The 21,177-nt window shown below is 34.7% G+C and overlaps 1 protein-coding gene across 5 annotated transcripts in view; it reads right to left on the bottom strand.

Moving 5' to 3' along the window:
* Nucleotides 1-8,904: 8,904 nt before the first annotated feature.
* The window catches only part of RCOR3 (REST corepressor 3), a 53,005-nt gene continuing 40,732 nt past the window's right edge, over nt 8,905-21,177 (bottom strand). For 3 of the 5 annotated variants that reach the window (XM_019429182.2, XM_019429192.2, XM_053909135.1), the window contains 3 exons: nt 20,283-20,340; nt 12,000-12,241; nt 8,905-11,534 (listed from right to left, as the gene is read on the bottom strand). In XM_019429182.2, the coding sequence (XP_019284727.1) occupies nt 11,190-11,534; nt 12,000-12,241; nt 20,283-20,340 (645 nt within the window). In that variant the 3' untranslated portion in view covers nt 8,905-11,189. The remainder of the gene's footprint in view (nt 11,535-11,999; nt 12,242-20,282; nt 20,341-21,177) is intronic. The other 2 variants (XM_019429221.2, XM_019429213.2) reach the window with 2 other exon arrangements.

Genomic DNA, 21,177 nt, shown 5'->3' with positions numbered 1-21,177 from the left:
CTTAGTTTGGGAAAGGTGGGATTTTAACGTTGGAAGTCTCGTTCTAGGGCTCGTAACCACTACACTGCGTGTAAATTCAAACAGAACAACTTTAAGAAGGAGATGAATGTTAGCAATTTTATGTTCTGAAAATATTTGCAATGTTACAAACAGAATCCAGTCTTCAAACTAAATCCATCTAATAAAAATAAGGGCAAGATTGGTATATACCAACTTTTTACACCGAATAAAAGAGCTAAACTTTTTATCTGTCTCATATAAACACTCTAAATTTACCCCCAAACTTCAGAAAGACATGGCTTTCAGCTGTTTAATTTGCTGGATAAATTAATAGGGTAGGTGATTGTAGCCCTGGTTGTCAATGGAAAGATTGTGTTGATGGAGAGGGGAGGACGCCACCTACTGGAACAATAGATGGATGTATTACCTTCCTCAAGCTGCCCTTGTGTGACAAGACTGATCAATACAAGCATTAGTTAGAGCAGAGTAAAAGGTCATACCTTCCAACACCTAGAGATCAGTGAGATGAGAAAAAAGGAAAAAAATTCTTCTTGAGACCTAGATTGCATCTTTAACTTCCATTGTAAGTTACAATGGAAATTCTTTGCCCATAATGGAACCACACGCGGAAAGTGTGATATAGCAGCAAACCACTCCCAGGCAAAAAGCAAAACCTCAGGGTGCTGAGCACATAGAATGCTCACTTGCTCGCTAAGTAGGTCCTGCATCGAGGCAATAAATGAATGAATATCTGTGGGTTTTCTGAATTTAAATTCTTGACCCAGTGATATGTGGTCCCTTTGCTTTCATCAAATAACCTTTACCTCAGTTCTGCCTGTCAGTGAGCCCAGCAAACACCACAAGAGAGGCAGGAAGTGCTGGGAACAGGGAGCTTCTCCCAGGATGGATATAATTTAAAAAAACAAAACAAAACAAAAGATTTGTTTTCCAGATACTGTTTTTCCAGAGGTATATCCATTATCTGGTAGTACCAGAATTTACTTATCCATTCACCTAATGAAGATCATCTTGGTTGTTTCCCATTATGAAGTGGAATTAATTGGCAGTTATGAATAAAGCTGCTATAAATTAGTATGCAGGTTTTGGTGGGATATAGATCTCCATATAGTCTGTATTTGTTCCAGAGGATCACTCTCTCAATATACACATTCCTCCCTCCCCTTCTCTGTCCGTGGTTTGATTGTGTGATTGTCAGCTCTTTTGTTGCAACAATTAGATTTTTATTGTTTTAAAATTAAGCCTGCTGTCTTCACTGTATGCTTGGCCAAATGTGGATTCTGTCCATTTTGACAGTACCTTTAATAAGATTCACACATGCAATTCCCATCAGTGCTTGGCAAAACATTTTAACATGTTAACTCTGCATAGTCACTGTAAAGTATTAAATATATATATATGTATGTGTATATATATATACACATATATATACATATACATATATATATGTATATATATATGTGTGTATATATATATGTGTATATATATATATGTGTATATATATATACACACACACACACACACACACACATATATATATATATATATATATATATATATATATATATATTAAGGTTATTATTTAGCCTTAGGAACCATGAAGTAAGATTGTGGGTTTGATTGGCACAATCTGGTTTTGTTAGACCTTGTAGTAGGTTGGTAACAAGGAAGACCATTCATTATTTGATATTTCTCTCTTTTTTTTTTTTTTTTTGGAGAATGGGGCCTACTCTATATGGAGACATTTTAAACAATGCTCTTGTAACCCTGGTTATCCACATCCTCTGTTTTACAAACAGGACAGAAGCATTAAGAAAGAAAGGCATATGCTCAGAAAGGGTTTAACATGGGGAAAACTGACAAATTTCAAATGCCTTTGACTCTTACAACACCTCTGTAGTCCATGACCTTGCCTCTCTATCCTGAGAAGTTCCATATGATCCTCAGCAGTCACAATAAGGGCCTCTCATTATGGTACACCATTCTGGGGCTGCTGCATCCACTGCACACACTTTGGTTACATTTCCCCCCTTTTTAAACAAATTTACTGTCATACTTTCAATACCACAAAATCCACCCAATCAATGAATTTTAGTAAATGCATACAGTTATGCAACCATAAAATTTTAGAACCAACCCATCACCCTATGTGTCCTTTTGCGTTCCATCCCTACTCCCAGCCCTGGACTCAGGCAAGAGGGGATCTGCTTTCTGTTTCTATAATTTTGCGGTTTCTGGAAAATTTATTTAAATAACTACACAGTATTTTGTGTCAAGTGGCATAATGGTTTTGAGATTCATCTAGTTTGTTGCATATACCAATAGTTTCTCCCTTTTCGTTGCTGTTTAGTATGCCATTGTATGGATACGCCACATTTTCTTTATCTCTTCACCATCTGATGGGCATTTGGATTATGTTCGGTATTGGGATATGAATAGCGCTGCCATGAACATTTAAGCACAAGTTTTTGTATGCACATACGTTTTCACTTCTCTTTAGGTAGATACTGAGGAGTAAAATTACTGGGTTGTATTGTATGTGTACCTTTATTTATTTCTCTTTTAATTTTTTTTAATGTTTATTTTTGAGAGAGTGAGAGACAGAGCACGAGTGGGGGAGGAACAGTGAGAGAGGGGGACACAGAATCTGAAGCAGGCTCCAGGCTCTGAGCTGTCAGCACAGAGCCCAACGCAGGGCTTGAACCCACGAACAGTGAGATCATGACCTGAGCCGAAGTCGGACGCTTAACCGACTGAGCCACCCATATGCCCCTGTATGTGTACCTTTAATCTGTTAGAAATTGCCAGCTTTCCAAAGGGGTTGTATCACCACATCATACTGCATTTCTACCAGCCATATGAGAAATTTTCAGCTTCTCTGCAAATCTGGCAATGGTTAGTACATATTGTCAATCTTTTTAATATTAGCCATTCTAGTGGGTATTCTGGGTACCTTATTGTGGCTTTACTTTGCATTTCCTTTATGACTAATGGTGTGACATCTTTCCATGGACTCATTTGTTATTTGCATAACTTCTCTATCGAAATGTCCATCCAAATTTTCCGCCCATTTGAATTGATTTTTGTTGTTCTTGTCTTCTTATTGTTGTAAGAGTTCTTATTTTTGGGTTCTTAAGAGTTCATTATACATTCTGGATACAAATCTTTTATCAGATACATGTTTTATAAATATTTTCTCCCTGCCTTTTTATTCTCTTAGTTGTATCTTTTTGAAAAGATGTAAATTTTGAAGAAATCCAATTTATCATTAATTTTTTTCTTTTATGGATCATTCTTTTGATAATGTATTTTATTCCAGGAGTTTATAGTTTCAGTTCTTACATCTAGGCCTATGATCCATTTCAAGTTAATTTTTTAACTTGCACAGTGTGAAGTAAGAATCAAGGTTTTTTGTTTTGGGGGCGGGGTTCTTTTTGGCATACAGACATCCTATCCTTTCTGCCATTGAATTACTCTGGCACCTTCACTGAAAATCAATTAACCATATATGCGTGAGTGTACTTCTGGACTCTATTCTGTTCCATTGATCTATATGTCCATCTTTACACCAATATCACAGTGTCTCTATTACTGCAGCTTTATAACAAGTAATCAGTTAGTGTAAGTCCCCAGTTTTGTTCCTCTTTTTCAAAATTGTTTTGGTTAATCTAAGTTTCAGGTTTACATTTGTTTGTATAAATAAAGTTTTGTTGATAAATAGCCATGTCTGTTGATTTATATATTTTCTTTAAAAATTATTTATTTATTTATTTATTTATTTTTTTTATTTTTAAGAGAGAGACAGAGCTTGAGCTGGGAAGGGTCAGAGAGAGGCGGGCACACAGAATCCAAAGCAAGCTCCAGGCTCTGAGCTGTCAGCACAGAGCCTGACATGGGGCTCGAACCCACAGACCACAAGATCATGACCTGAGCCAAAGTCAGATGCTTAACCAACTGAGCCACCCAGGCACCCCTGATTTATATATTTCCTATAGCTGGTTTTGAACTACATGGGTAGAGATGAGTAGTTGCATGCAACAGGTGTGGACTGCAAAGCCTAAAATAGTTACTGTCTGGCCATTTATAGAAAAAGTTTGCTGACCCCTGGTCTAGAGCCTTTACATCACCATGTAAATTTTGGAAATAATCTGACAATTTGTACAAAACAAACCTGCTAAGATTTCAGTAGAGATTGGGTTGAATCTATGAATTTGAGGAGAATTACCATCTTAACAATATTAAGACTTCCAATCCATAAACATGGTGTATCCCTCAATTTATTTAGGTCTTCTTTAATTTGCCTCAGCAATATTTTATAGATTTCAATGAATAGGCATTCACATCTTTATTAAATTTATTCCTATTTTACTTTTTGATACTATTGTCAACAAAATTGCTTTCTTAATTCTATTTTTAGATAATCCATTGCTAATATATATGTAATTGATTTTATATCGAACTTGTATTCCATGACCTTCTTAAACTCATTTATTATTCTAGTAGGTTTTTGGAGGTTTATTTTTTACATGCCATCGTCCACAAATAGACAATTTTTTAAAATAAATTTTTGTTCTTCCAATCCGTATGTCTTTATTTTTCTCACCTTTTTGCATTGCTAGAACCTCCAGTAAAATGTTGAGTAGAAGTGGTGAGAACAGACATCCTTCCCTTGGTTTCAATCCAAGGAAAAGCCTTCAGTTAAGTGTGATGTTACTTATAGGCTTCTTGTGGATGGGTGCTCTTTATCAGGTTGAAGAAGTTCTCTTGTATTACTAGTTTTCTGAAAGTTCTTATCATGAATGGGTGTAGGGTTTTGTCAAATGTCTTTTTGTGTCTACTGACATGATCCAATGGTTTTTTTTTTCCCTTTATTAACATGATATACTACAGTGATTCTCAGCAGAGGGTGATTTTGCTCTCTGGGGGACATTGGGTAATGGCTGGAGACATTTATGATTGTCAAACTGTGGAGGGGACTGGTGCTACCGACACCTGCTGGATAGAGGCTGAGGATTCTGCTATACATCCTACAGTGCATAACAAAGAATTATCTAGCCCCAAATGTCAATAGTACTGAGGTTGAAAACCCCATTACATTAATTGATTTCTGACTGTTAAACGAGATTTGCATTCCTGGGATACACAGGAATGGGTTATGTCATGCAATTTTTTTTTGGATACTGGTGATTTTATTTAATATTTTCCTAAGGATTTTTGCATCTCTGTTCACTAGAGATATTAGTCTGAAGTTTTCTTATCTTCATTTGGCTTTGAATCAGAATAATAATGCTCTTATAGAATGAGCCCTGTATTTTCTGAGTTTGTGTGGGTTTGATATTATGTCTTTAAGGATTTTATAGAATTCATCAGTAAAACCATCTGGGACAAGACTTCTCTATGTGTGAAGATTTTTAAGTTACAAATTCAGTTTCTTTACTTAATTCAGATTTTCTCTATCTTCTGAGACAGTTCTGGTAAGAATGTGTCCATTTCATTAACCTTTCCAAATTTGTTGGCATAAAGTGGTCATAATATTCCTTTACTAGTTCTTTTAGTTTCTGTAGGTTATACAATGATGACCCCTCTTCCAGTTTAGATTTTGGTAATTTGTGCACTTTTTATTCTTGATCTAATGTATTTTGTTGATCTTTTTGAGAACTACTGGTTTCAGAGATTTTTCTCTATTATTATTTCATTTATTTCAACCATCTATTTACTCTTTTCTATTTCAGTTGAGTTTACTGCTTTTCCCCCCTAGCTTTCAAGGTAGAAGAAAGCTTAGATGACTTATTCTTTCTTCCTATGTAAAATAAATACTTAAAGCTATAAATTTTCTCCTAGGCACAGCTTTGTTGCATCCAAAAGATTTTTAGATACTATGTTTTTACTTATTTTCAGTTCAAGATATTTTCTAATTTCTCTTGTAGTTTATTTTCTGACCCATAGCATATTTAGAAATGTGTTTAATTTCCAGACATTTGGGAATCTCAGAGATTTGTTGCTTTTTTAAAGAATGTTTTTAAAAGTTTATTTATTTTGAGAAAGACAGACAGAGTGTCAGTGAGGTAAGGGCAGAGAGAGAGGGAGAGGGAGAATCCCAAGCAGGCTCCACACTGTCAGCACAGAGCCTGATGAGGGGCTTGAACTCTTAAACCATGAGATCATGACCTGAACTGAAACCGAGTCAGAGGCTTAATGGACTGAACCACTCAGGCCCCCTCTGTTGCTTATTTATAATTCCATTGTACTTAGAGGACATTCTCTGGATGATCTGAATCCTTGTCCACTTATTAACACTTGTTCATGGCACAAAGCATGGTCTATCTTGGAAATATTTCATGTTTATTCTGTTGCTGGGTAGAATGACCTATGAATTTCAATTAAAGGTAAAGATGTTGATAGTGTTGTTCAAGTCTTCTATATTCTTACTCATTTTTGGTTTTCATGTTGTCAGTTTATGAGAGATGGTTATTGAAATCATGGACTTTAATGAGGATTTGCTTATTTCTTCTTGCAGCTCTAAGAGGGATCCTCTGATGAATGGGCACCTTTATCATTGTTAAATGACCATCCTTGATAATATTCTTTGCTTTGAAATCTTTGACATTAATCTAGTCATTCCAATTTTCTTTTGTTAAGATGGGAGATAGTCATCTATTTCATCAGTTTTCTATTGCTGCATAACAAGTATTGCCCCCAAACCTAGCAGCTCCAAACAATACGAATTCAGTTTCTGTTGTAAGAAATTAGGGCACAGCTTGGCTGAATTCTCTGCTTCAGAGTCTCTCATAGGAGGCAATGCAACCAGAGAATGCAATCATCTGTTAACAAGACATAAATCACAATCTTTTAGCCTAACCATAGAAGTGACATCATCATCTTTGCCATTTCTTATTGGTCAGAAGCAAGTCACTACATCCAACCCACACACAAGGGCATGAATACCAGGAAGGAAATCTTTGGGGGCTGCTCCATATCTGTGCCTCTAATCTGAGGTTATTATGGGATACTTCTGAGAATGTTTTCCTGTACTTTTGCCTTCATGGAGTTGGGAAGTTCCTTAATTCTATGAGGTTTTGTCATAATCTGTCTCCATCTGCTGGTCGTACCTCCCCTGGCTTTCTAGCACTGCTAAGTGTTATTTTGATTTTTGTTATTTCCTGTCAGTTCAGTAAGATTTTGGAAGGGAAGAAAAATAAACTGAGGATTGTAGAGGTGAAGTAACTTGTTCAATAGAGTTGGAAAAGAGTCATCACAGTAGAGGGAGGACTTTTTTTTTTTTTTTTAAATGTAAGTCAAGCAACAAGCCCTTCAACGATCAATTGTTTTAAAACTCTTGGAAAAGCTACAGCATGTGAACAAAAATGGTCTCGGGAGTAGAGGCCTCTTGAAGCCAAATCCTGCCAATCATGAAAGCTGTTCTGGGCAGTAAGCTAGGTAGATACTTCAAGAAGTAACTTTTGTTGTGGTGTTAATTCAGGACCTCCTTAGTTTTGGTAACTGCACCCTATATATTTAAATAAGATTAGACCATATAACAGAGAAAAAAGACATTATATAAAGCAACCTGGGAGGTTAGCCTTTATGCCATTTATATTGTGAAGACTGCTCCTAGATCTCTCCAGTTCGCATTCCCAGCATCTTTTCCTTAGAGACTCTGCTCACCCAAATTCCAACTTTAGGATTCTCAAGTTTCAATTAACCACATTGTAAACACCCATTCCCTTATCAGTAAACAATGGTCTACTTTAAATCTGGAAAACATCTCAACCCAACACTAATTCCTGGTCTTCATCATTCTCCCTTAGGTGTGCCAGACTTTTGCAAGTAAAGGAAGGGCAAATAAAGCCACATGGCCTTTTGATAAAAACACACATCCAGGAGCAATTCAGTAATTTACTTCCCAACTCCATTGCTACTAAAAATTATTGCTGCAGAACATTCCTTCACTGAGGTAAAGTTATGATACGGATTGAAGTTAGGAGGGATTATATGTGACCTATTTTGTCCTAGGAGAAGGCAGTTATGTACTCCCAGTAATGCTGCGAGAAAATGAGGTCGCTTTACATTTTATATCACGTGGTTTCTCAGACTTGATTATTGGATTCTTTCTGCATTTACTTATTCGGTTATCTTCTTATGGATATCTATAATGAATGCCTAAGTTAAAAAACTAACAGACGTTAATTTCTTTTTCTTATGTTTCCTAGTCCAGATGTATTCATCATTTTGGAGAAACACAAAGAGAAACATAGATCTTGCTCTGAGTTCTAAGTCGGATTATTAGTAGCTTTGAGGAGACCTTGATACTCTAGTGTTAAGTGAGCAGCCATTATTAACATGTCTGAGTAATATTCCTTGGATAGCAGGAAGAAACATTAAAATACTATAACATACTTACTAACTAAACTTGGTACTTTAACAAAAAACTTGCAATATTATTTTTTTTTTAATCATGACTGTCACTTTTTGCTTATTCCCTACATTTATTCCTAAAAAGAATGTTGGCCTATATTAATACAGAATTTTATATTCTTTCATCTTTATTCTACATTTTTACTCACTTAATTGTAAAATTATTAAGGAAAAGTTATGATCAAAACTTACCTTTACCTCCATCCATATTACACTGGAATTAAAGAATATATAAAAAATATTTTTTCATTAATATTACCAGGCATATCAATAGTGTGATTTATTTTTAGTTATGTAATGAAAAAAAATACTTGGGTGTAGATTTTTCAAAAATGATAACCTTGACATTATGAAATGGTCATTAAAATATTTCTAGATTTTGCTTTTTTATAAAAATCAATAGAATTTCACAGTGAAGAGGTCCTAAATTCCTCATACAGCATGAAATTATATAAAAATAGAAGACATAGACACCTTTAACTCTTTAATCCTTTGATTAAGCAGCAAGCATATCACTCTTCCAGGCCAAACACTGCTTAAACAAAAAAGAAAATTAATGGCGTGCAAAATATTTACAAAATATGCAAAGCACACAATAAGACATCTCACTATATACATGTGTCATATTACTAATGAAGCTCAGATTCTTCTACTGTGTGCTCTAGTGTACGTAAATAAAATCACAGCACATCCCTCAGATACAGCATCTTGGCCCACGGGTGGGATAGAACAGATTTTTAAATGAATCATAATATACTTAACAGCCGGACAGATGCTGGTGCTGACCAACGTGACTGACATGTCCCACACACTGTATACTGAAGGTCTACTGACGAGAGACAAGACAATAAGAGCTGTATAATATGCACGTATGCAAGACAATCTTTAGAAAAATGCTTTAGATATTTTCTTTTAAGATATATAACTCCCCCCCCTCCCCTCGTGGCTTTTAAAGTAAAAATAAGTATAAATTCTTGAATATTAAGGGTTTTAAATCAGATTTTTATCTAGTTATAATCCAGGGGCAGGAACTATTTAAAATGATCCAATGAGAAAGAAAAGACACACCCTGGAAAAAGTTTGTGCCAGAACTTAAGGTCCTTCTGAAGAAGAGTGGTCTAAAACTTCAAAATTGAAACTAAACAATGAATTTAAATCTACAGCTCTTTTAAGGCTTTAGAGCCAATGTAAGGATTATTTTTCCAATATTGAGAATATATGACTTCTCAAAACAAATTAGGGCCTTAGATGTTGTAAAGTAGTTCTAAATATGAGAATGTAAATGTGCAAACATTTAGCCTTATGTTTCACTAGGATAGTAATCTAAGTGATCTGTCCCTTTGCACAAGTCATGATTCCAATATGAAATCACTGTATCAAAAATATTAGTAACACATTGTTGAAATACTATTACTTGCAAAATATTCTTTGTAGGTACTTAATGATTTATGAGTTCAATTAAGACTTGAAATGTTTTTGCTTCTTTATAAAAAGGGGCCTCAGCATTTTAAGTTAACAGCACAATTGTGACAATATACTGATACATCTTTAGATGACACAGAACAAATTCTTAAATTTATTTTATGAAATAATGTTGATGATTTAACCCTAAACCAAACCCACAAGCACAGGTCGGCTGCAAGGAATACACAAATGTATCCAAATAGTACAATAGAGATTTATCAAGAAAACATCCTTTATATTAAATGCAGACCATATTAATAAGTATGAGGGCAATTTTAAGTCGGAACCTAAACACAAAAAGGGTACTGTAAATAAATGCTTCCATAACCACTATCTCCACGTTACTGACAAAATATAATTCTCTTCTAACGTCCCCGAATATAGGCAACTAGTTGAAAGCAGATAGCATTTAGAAACATTAAAAAAAAAAAAAAAAAAAGTCAAAATTAACTCCATCTTCAAGGAACTTAAAGACACTGTACTTCAACAAATTAAGTCCTCATTTGTACGTAAAATTATTATTCCGATCCTCTTATTACTGATAGATGATGGGTCAATGACCTTTAAGCAAGGACTTTGTACTAGGACCCTGAAGTGTATGTTAAAGGGTTAGTAGGTTCAGTACATTCTTTGTGGTTTCATATAATTGCTTTGCAATTGATTAAATTGCTTTCTTTTAAAGGAATATATTAAAATTCCTTTGGAAAAAAAAGCAAGATTTTTTGAAAAAAGGGATATGCACTATAATTTCTTAAATATGCATTAAATGAACATATGTCAAAATCTGAAATGCAGGCTATTTATTCTTGCACTCCTAACATAGGAAAATGTTGTTAAAAATTAAATTAAGGAAGAAAGAAAAAAGTCAAACATCCTTAAGAAACTTAAGGAGTTTTCACAATTCCTAAGTCAATATTCCTGTACTAAGAGCCTTGACTATGAAGAGGCAGAAATATAAAGAATCTCAATAAAATAAATACAGTAAAAATAAAACAAGAAAACCTTGGTATATAGAATACTTAATCTTTTTTTTCTTTTAATGAGATCATGTCACTGAACGTATACTCTACAAAGGAGGCTAACCGTACGTAGGCTTTTTATCGTATAACATTTAGTTCAGTTGCATGAACTAAAAAATTTCTTAGACATCCACTTATGCTAGCCCACTGCCACAGAACTAGTTCGCAGCCTCAGTATCTAGGAAGGATTATCCTGTCCTCTTTTGCATCAGTCTGATGAGCACTGGTATAACGGTAGGGTGAAAAGTTACTGTAGCTCTGTCCAATTTAACTTTAGTGCAGTGAGGACTGTGAATCTGTCTGAATTCCGATAAGTGACGGTGGCTGTTGACCACCAACCGTGGACAACACTGGTCTTGGGTTTAGACGGGGTGGCATAGAATTAGCAGGGCGAATGAGAGGTGGTGGAGGCTGATTTAAAGTTGGCCGGGGCTGGATGAACCGAGCCTGCTGCTGGAGTGGAGGAGGCTGCCGGTGAAGAGCAGGGGCAGCAGGCAGTGTTGGACGAAGAAGTGGTGGAGGCTGGTTCAGAGTGGCAATGGGGGCTGTTGGTGTTGGAGTGGATGATGGGGCAGGAGGTGATGGACCCAGAGTCCGAGGAGCCTGTGGGGTCTGTGCCTAGAGGTGAGGAAACAAAAATACATGTATGAGATGATAGTTCCTAATGAACTTAGTACAACATAGTTCGGGCTGTCACAGGAAAAACAAAACAAATCAAAACAAAACAAAAACGTAACACCAGTGTTTTTTGGAAGCACAAGCTTCTTTTATTTTAAACAAAACAAAACAAAAACCAAAAACCGAAAAAGCAACGAAGCTACCAAACAGGCATCTTTATTAGTAAACAGCTTAACACTGGAAATAAAAATAAGACTATGAAAGAACAATACACTCTCCATTCTTCTGGGATCAGAACTTAGCATGTCATTAGGACTTAAGAGTCACGAGAGAGGCACCACTGAGTAAGTGTATTGTCAACCTTTCATGCTCATTTAGCTAGTCCTCTGACAAATTAACCTTACAGAACACCACACAAAATGATTCCTCAACTCATATGAGCTCAAATTCCATACACAAACACACCTCCTCTTCTTCATCAGTGCTCTTCCCTGATGGCACATTAGAAGCACTTTTTGTCTCCTCCCCTAAAGCAGAAGCATCACCATTAGAAGCCTGGGTTCCTTGTTCTGCTTCCCACTCCTGCAATACCTCCTCTAAGTTAAACCGACGCCTGTAGTTTACAAAGAAGTTCTTCACTTGGCCAACAGTCTTGTTGCCAATTACATCTGCAATAGCTTGAAAATCTTTACCATATTTGCGGACACCTGGAAGGCAAAGTAAATAATACACCTGTGAAGGATCAATAAGGAGAGCTGTGTGTACTACACATCATGCACACACAAAAGATACCAGCAATGAAAATCCTTTCTCATAAACTCTGCTCATTTCTCAATTCTGAGATAGAGACTAAGATATCAGGGTCACAGATGAAAACTATCAATTATGTCATTTCATCGAGCCAGCCACTTGCCTTCAACTGAACAATCAGGAACTTACCATTTTTTACATACTCAGTTATTTTCTCCAATCCTTTCTTGAACTCTCAAATACAGTCCATTTATTGTAAAGCATTGAATTCTTTGTTCCATCCTCAATTCCACATTCATTTATTTCCCTAGTAGCCAGTCACCTAAATTTGAGCAACACCGTTTGTAAACAAAACTGGATGGGAATAAGCCATCTCTTTTATCCCCTCAATGGACTGAGTGAGTAGTCTTAGAGTTCCCCCATTAAGAAAAGCGTTATAATTTGGTTTTAATATCGGCTTCACTATGATTACTTGCCTAACCTCACCAGGGTACCAACGTAGAGAAATAAGAATTTAAACACACACAAAAAAGAATCATCACAGTGTGACGGACAAAAACAAGGGAAGCTATTCTTTGGAGGTAGCTGGATTTCAACTCCCCTAACAGTTGCAAAGGCTGTGCATGTGGAGGAGTCCCAGTGGTACTGCAGAGAGGGCTTGTTGGGCTTATCGTCACTGCTGTAAATTTAAGAAGGACTGCACATTCAGTTATTTGAGAACTTAACTTTTCACTATGGAAGTTTTATTATAACAAAAGATTACATTTGATTTGTGAATTTGAGATAGTCAATTATACTACAGAATTTGAAATGACTTTCTGTAATCAGATGGGTAATAAATTGCTCTTAAGGGAACTGTAAAAGGAGGTTCACTGACTCATTCTAGAAAGAGATGCACTTAGCTCAAAAGATAAAAGCTGTCACAAATTTTGATTTTACAATTTGATAACTACTGTTTAAAATACAGAAACAGTAACTCATTAATTAGACATGAGAAAGGAGGAAAAAATGATACTTATGATATTAAAGTGCGTAATTTAACCTAAGCAACCAGAATCATGGGCCTTTAAATAAATTCAACATGTACACAATCACAGATGAGAGAATAATATGAGGATATGTTAACACCCCAGGAAAAACGCTAGACACGTTTAGTGGTACCTATTGATATCATCTCCCCAATTATCTTCTTAAAGCAGCATCATGATATGACAAAATTCTTGCTTTTAATTTCTGCCCTTCTTTTATATGGAGAACTTGGGAATGAGTATCTCCTGCTTACATTCAACTAGCTAGGCTTGACTCCATGGGGTGTTCCTTTATCTTAAAGGCCATTCTGGGCAAGAAGTTTGAGATTATTAAGCTATAGTGATTTTTAATATAGAGTTCTGGGTTTATAAACTATGCTCATTTCCTCTGTTCTCAAAGGCGAAGACATGCATGATAATAAATTATGACACTTGATGTTCTTTACAGCATTTAGCAATATAAATTCTCTTTAAATCCATGAGCTAATGTCCACTTTAAACTCTGTAGTTGAGTATAAATTCTAATGGTGACTAGGTTCCATTGAGGGCATATTTGGCAATAGAAATCCAAGGTTATTTAATATTAGAAATTACTTCTATATATTCAAGTACTTCTCTATTACTTATACTTTGAAAATAACAAATTATTTGAGATTGCTGCACTTGAAAATAACTACTCTTTAGAAATCAGACACAGTGTTCTATCGATGTACTAATTTTCAAGGGATATTTAGTTTACATTTTAGAAATGACCAAATCTACTGAATACATGAGATTAGAAATGAAAACTTCAAATAAATCTAAGATTAGTTCTTCTGTATTCTAGCAAGAAGTCACATTAAAATTAACTGAGTCCAAGTATGAAGATATTATAACGCTCAGAACACCTATTTCTTTAGCAAAATATATTCCAAAATCTACCAGTAAGTTGTCCCCATGTCTGATTCCATTTTATAGCTGTCCCCTTTTTTGATTTCCCATTTTCTCTTGCTCAATGGACTTTACCATGTCACCAACATTGTTGCACTTCCAGAGTTACAGACCCCTCAAAGCAAAACTACTTCCTATAGGAGCCTTAGTTTTCCCAGATACTCTGGATATCAAGGACCTTTTCCAAGTCACCTAGGTTCTGAGTCACCCAGCTATGTTTATTATTAACTCATGGATGCCAGTCTTATATAAACTACTTTGCAAAATTTTAAGGCTCAGATCAGACCTCTGGAGTCTGGTTGAGGATCCCACTCATGTCCGGAGAACAAGTGGGCCTTCAGGGATATTAATCCCCTCAGCCTGCAGGACAGCTGGGCAGGTTCTGGAACAGCCAGAGCTCTTTGGCAGTCTTTTCTGGACAACAGCAGTCTCATCTGTTTTCCCCAGTGTGTTGTGACAAATTTTGTATTTTTTTTTGTATGCCATGATGTGAGAAAGGTTAGGAAGTACTGTCCAATGAAATATAATGCTAAGTACACAGAAAGTGTTCAGGAAATAGAATTGATTTTTTCTTCCCCAAACAAGAGTCACATATAGCTAACTTCATCACCTTTACACTCCCCATGATGCTGGCTCAACAGCCTATTTTGGTTAGAAGGTGGAATTCTTAAGTTTATACCGTAGCTGATTAACTAGGTAAACTCTAGTGAAACACCAGCTGAAGACTTAATGGGGCAGCTCCTTCAGAAGAATCCCCAGCTAGCCTTCTGGAGGAAAACCTAGCAGGAGCAGTCAAAGCAGAGGAACTAACTTTAACAACACAGGACATCAGAGCTACTGTTGTGCCGATTTGTACCTTGAAGAAGGGTGGTCCATTCTTTTCTCATAATTTATAATAGGCAAGGCCATCTGATTGATTTATCAGCAAGGGAATTAAACACAATGATTAAATCTCTCTCTTTCTATAGATGAAAAAGGCTTATTAGGTCCATCTGAACCATGGTTTTAAATTAAACTTCTCACCTTTAGGGCAAAAAGTCAGTTTTTAAAGGTTAGTAGAATGAAATTTTAGAAAATCCTGGAAGATGTAAATTGTAAATTTCCCAGGAAGACAAAGAAAAGCATTTTCAGTCAAATTTCGAAAGTTCATTTGAAAGTTACAGTGAACAACTTGGCTTCCTATGCTGGCAAATGATACTTTAGAATCTTTAACATACACTTTTAAAGTTCTGTTTGGGAATTAATATAAAAATATGACTGATATTACATTTTATAAAAGCCCACATTTTCCAAACAGTATTCTTCATTCCACCCCCCAAAAACCATATTCGTATATATTTTTTAATTTGGCTAGTAAGATTGTAACTTCAGAAGCATTTGTAGCATGGTGTTTCCCAGCTTTCGACATGAAATTACAGACTTTTTTTTTCTTCCTGAGACAGAAGGGATATCCCGAGACCGTATTTGGTACGTTTAAAAAGTTATTTTTTAAAATCTGATTTTGGACTACAAAAAATAAATCAAAACATTACAGTGGCAAGCTGCTTCTGGGTAGTAAAATTTGGGGGAGGCAGAATATTGTTTCCTGCTTCTTGTAACAAAATTTCTTAAAGTGAGCATATACTTAGTATAACCAGGAAATCCATTTTGAAATAAGAACATAGTGACATCCAGAAACTTCAGGGATACAGCTCTTTCCTATCAAAAAAAGATTAATTTTAAACTCAAACCATTTGGGAACATGCACTTCTTTGTACCTCCTGCAAATCCCTTCAAGAATTCATATTAAGGTGAAAAAAAAAAAAGATATCAAATAGCAGTAGGACAGTGAATGGTGTCATGTAGGTGAGGGCTAAAAGTCAAAATCATATATTCTCTTTCTAATGTCTACCCTTTCTCTTCTGAATCTTGTGTTCCAATCTTCCCTGTTATAAGTTAAATTCTATCACAAAAATGCTGGAGATTTTGAATCAATTATTTGAAGTGCATGCATCAGAGGGCTGATACTTTTGGGTCTCCATTCTTATGATACCTTATGATAGAAGAAACTCTCTAAAGCAAACAGGTGTTTTTTAGATGGAAAAATATGAATCACCTATTTCCATTTCCTTTTGATCATTCATGTACTGGGTTACAATCCCTATGTTTTAATCAAGTGCCAAATCTGTTTTCCCCTCCTTTAGGAACCATTCTAGCTTTTTAAAAACGTATGAGATAAAATTAGAAAGACAATTTCTAGACTTGCTACTTAATTTCTCCTAAAAACAAATGAAACATACAAACTACAGGAAGAGAAGGTAACATTTAAGTGTAAAAGCATAACTGACTAGAACAGTTTTGTCGTTTCCTGTTTTAGAAGAGAAGGCAGGCAATATGGAAAAAAAAACACTAAAAATTGAAGTTGACATCTTGATAAAACTGGAAAAATTTCTTGTCGTTTACCTTAAAATAGCGCTAATATTTTAGGTGGGGGATGTATTATTTTTTAGCACTAATGATTAACACAGTTAAGAGAAGGTCTAAAATAAATATTGAATACCATGCTCTGCCTCTACACACTTTAAAGAGTCAATGGTTTGTACTATCATTTAAACGTATTATTTTTTGAAAACAGCTAATAATTGTTCCATTTTACATGAAAAAAAATACACCGAGAATCTAATTCCTTTCTTAATTCTTGTTAAGAAATGTTTATCATATGAGTATCAAGACTGATTTTAGGATAATTCTAAAAGCACTATAGATTAGAAAAAATATTTATATGTAGACGACACAAGCCATAAACAGAGATATTTCCATTAACACAAACTGTGAAGACTATAATTAATTTCAATGTTAACTAATTTGTTATAGTAAGAAAACACAGACACATAAGGCTGGAACAGATTACAGAAAATGTAGAAATACCATTCTAAGCAAGTACTTTTAGAGGTTTAAATTAGTTGGTGTTTATAATATCCTACCTGTGGACTCTTGAAGAATGTTACTCAAGTTTTAACATAGCTAGAACTAAAATTAACATTTAGTAAAGTGATAGATTACACAAGTATAAACCAGATATTCTTGTTTGGTCTGAGCATGACTTCCCCCCTTCCAAATAAGGGAGAAAGAAGGAAAAATAGTTTATTATTTATTTAAATATTTATTATTTAAATGGTAGTATTTAGTTAACAACAATATGAGTATATGGTAAAAAGAAAAAAGTGGGAAATATATGTTTAAGCCCTAGGAAATGATCTTAATATATTTATGTGGTTTTAAAAGAGTTACAACAAATAAGTTTATTTAACAGAATTATAAATCTCACTAAATGACACTAGAATTTACAAATTTCTCTTTCCAAGTCACTCTAATAGTCAACTATGAGCAAGATTTAAAAAAGCATTTAACAAATGAGTAACCAATCAGAATATACACACAGAATGTCTTAAAAATAAAGTGCTTATAAACTATTAATATCAAAATATAAATGATTTACTTTGTGAAACTGAAACAGTCATAAGAATAATATCATCTAAAGGTTTATCACAAATAAAGATTAAAGAGAAAAAAAAACCCAAACAACTGCCCGCTAAGACAGGTACTTCTGAATAGCAAACTCTAAAGTTAAAAAAAAAACTGCAGTTATGTACCTTACCTACACTGAGACTCAGGTTCAGGTGACATTACTATGTGATTACACTGTTTATAAGACATACTTCTAAGAATTTTATAAACGTGTGGGCTCATTAGCAAAAAAGGCACTTTTTAATTTTCCCTAAAATAACTATTTTGGACACAAATAGCTCTATATTATTTTATTTTATGAAACAAAAACCACCCAAAATGAAAAAAAACAAAAACAAAAAAACCCTTAACAAACCCAAAGAGAAACAAAAATTCCACATACAGAGTTAAAATAAATAAAACGATGACATTAACATATTAAGAGAGTACCTTCAAAATCCTAAGACATGCATATTTCTGTACAAATTGCTACATCAGTATGATTTATTTAAGGATTACTTTTCAAATGGGCATAAGAATACAATACTGAATATATCTCAGCAGAGGGGAAATGTTTGATTATATTCATAACTATTCTTTTAATATATATAAGCTGAGATAATGTCCACATAAATATATAGCTTAAACTATAAATGTAAACCTTGCCATTATCCCTTTCCTTGAATGCAGCTCTGCATCACATCCAGCCCAGCCATAAGACTCAATGGTCTCTACCACTTAAAAACAGTGCTGCAGAACAGTTTCAAATCCTGAATGCTTTGGAAACATCAGCCCAGATTTCCCAAGTAAGTCTCTTCAGAAAATCCTTTACTGGGATAATTTTCTTATACTAGAGTACAGGATTAATATACTAACCTTTAAGCAACTGAAATACTGGAAATCAGAGTTAAATTCTCCAGGCTTTATACACACATGCACACGCACGCACGCGCGCACACACACACACACACACACACACACACACACAAGGATGGACAGAGAACACAGGCTTTACATCAATAAAAACAATGCCTCCTCAAATAACTATGTTAGAGCTATTAAGTCACAGATCCAAATCAGTATGAAGCAGCCTCTGGGGAAAAAAAAATTTTTTTTTAAAGTAAGCTCTACGCCTAACATGGGGTTTGAACTCATGACTGTGAGATCAAGAGTCACATAACCTACCAAATGGGCTAGCCAGGTGCTCCTGCTAATTTTTTAATCTGAATTTTAAATAGTTTCTAATTTAAAACTGGCTACTACTGAACATTATAAACTAATTAAGCTTTGTTCTGACTCATTCAGAAACTTAGTTCCACAATTATAGATGTGCTCAATGCACGTCCAGTACCCTGCCTCCGTAGGATCAAGCATTCTGTTTATGAAATGACTATTTTGTGCTGTACAGGCCAAAGAGAAGGATGACATCACCGTGTTGGCACCGTCCTGTGACAGTTTCTAATCACAGTGGCCAGGTAATTCTTACTCACTCTAATCCAAACTGCAGAGTTGTCTATTAATCAGTTTTTAATTACATTATTCTCATATCCAAATGATACCTGCAGATCATTTTTGAGTTAAATATGTTCTCTATGCTTGAATACCTAGAAATATTTTTTAAAGTACTTATATGTTTCACGAGGGCCCAACTTTCTTAGATAAAAAAAAAAAAATTGCTAGTAGCTACTGACCTAGCAACTATTAGCGCTCAACACAAAGAGGGCTCAGCCAGGAAAACCAAATTATAGACCAAACTTACAATTACACAATCAGTCCTGCAGACAGTTTATCTTGAAGGGAAAAGAAAAAAACAAAACAAAACACAGCTACAACACTGAATAAAAAATATACAGTTTGTCCTTCCTTAATTCAAACATGGGAAAATCCAAGTTTATAATGCTTCCAATTTGCCGATAGGCATTCATAATACAAAAAGTGTTCTGTCATATAATTCAACAAAGCATTCTTATAAATAGTGCATTTAAAAATGCTTTATGTATATTTTTAAAAGCATCTCTTAACTCTCTCTTTTGTTTTACATATATATATATATTTTTAAAATTGGGTTTCTAATCATTCAGTGTCACATATCTCAAGTTACAATACGTTGAAAGTGTATCACTAATATTTTCAGTACCTGACATTTATCAAATAGAGAAACACTATTATACAGAGTAATTAGAAAAACCAGAAACATAATAGTTTATGCTCTTAATGATGAATTATCAATGACTAATATAAAGAATGAACCCAACTGCAGGAACACAGAAGCAAAGGCACAGAGAAACCATATGACTTGTTTGAGCTTGTCATCACCGTCATGGTTAAGGCTGAGAATGTGTTACATGCTATACAGGACCCAAAATGCATATAGGCTCAGTAAGTCACATCCACAAGAACAAAACAGAATTCCTGATTATCAGGAATTTTTGTGTTTGTGGTAAACACAAGAGCTCTTTCTTGATCCATTTCTAAAGAAAGGGAAGAACTATGGTCGTCACCTTTCATGACAGGTTAAATAGTTAACAACAATAACTGCTTATCTTTAATATACCTTGCACTGCTAGAAGCTGCTCCTCTGTGGTCCAACGGGCATTAATTTTCTGATTTGACTACAAAATTAAAGAGAAGTTTCCTAATGAGGATATGAAGACAGACATTTTTCCAAAGTGCTTATTTTTTTTTAACTTTTCACCAAATCACAGACATGAGATTACTAAAACTCTGATTTACGTAGATTCTGTTTTTATAAGGATTAAAAAAATATATTCTGAGTTACCTTTTACCCACACAAAAAGATAATGAAAGTGAAATGTACCAATTTGGGAGCATGAACAACATTCACATTTATACTCTAGTCAGAGGCATTAAAACTGAGAAAATCTATTAGTCACCCATTTTCCAACTACAATGTTCCTACCACACATGGCAAGTGTTAATTTTAGCTTGGTTTTAAACATTTAAGAGAATTAATCTTCTTTAGAGAAGATCTGTGACTCTCTTTAAAATTTTTTCTCTTCATATTTAGAATAAACCTAACCTTGCTCCACCAAAACCAGTGTTACAAATGAATATAGAACTAGAGACGAGGCCTAACTCCTAAAATATTTCTTTTACTTTCTGAAGCAGAGAGTGACGCACTATAAGAACAGATTTTTCCCCCAAGACCTCCCCACATTTCTCCCAATATTTTTGTTTAAAAAAAAATCCAAGTTCAGGATTTTTATTATGACAAAATTACAATATTAAACACCTAATCAAATTTCATTAGTGTATACTCACTGATTAGTACAAGGACTTCTGGCAGAAGAAGGAGGGACAGAAATAAGTACACCAGTCTACAGAGGTTTGCAGAAGACACTACCAGATAAATTGTCCTGGTGTAATACATGGATGGATAGGCTGTGATACATGGATGGATAGCAAAACAGAAAGAAATGCTTTCTTTG

The sequence above is a fragment of the Panthera pardus genome, unplaced genomic scaffold, assembly GCF_024362965.1.
Source record: "Panthera pardus isolate Hobbes unplaced genomic scaffold, ASM2436296v1 HiC_scaffold_21, whole genome shotgun sequence".
NCBI classification, from domain to species: domain Eukaryota; kingdom Metazoa; phylum Chordata; class Mammalia; order Carnivora; family Felidae; genus Panthera; species Panthera pardus.
The sequence above is the reverse complement of the archived record's forward strand: the minus strand, read 5'-3'. Positions and strand labels throughout refer to the sequence as shown.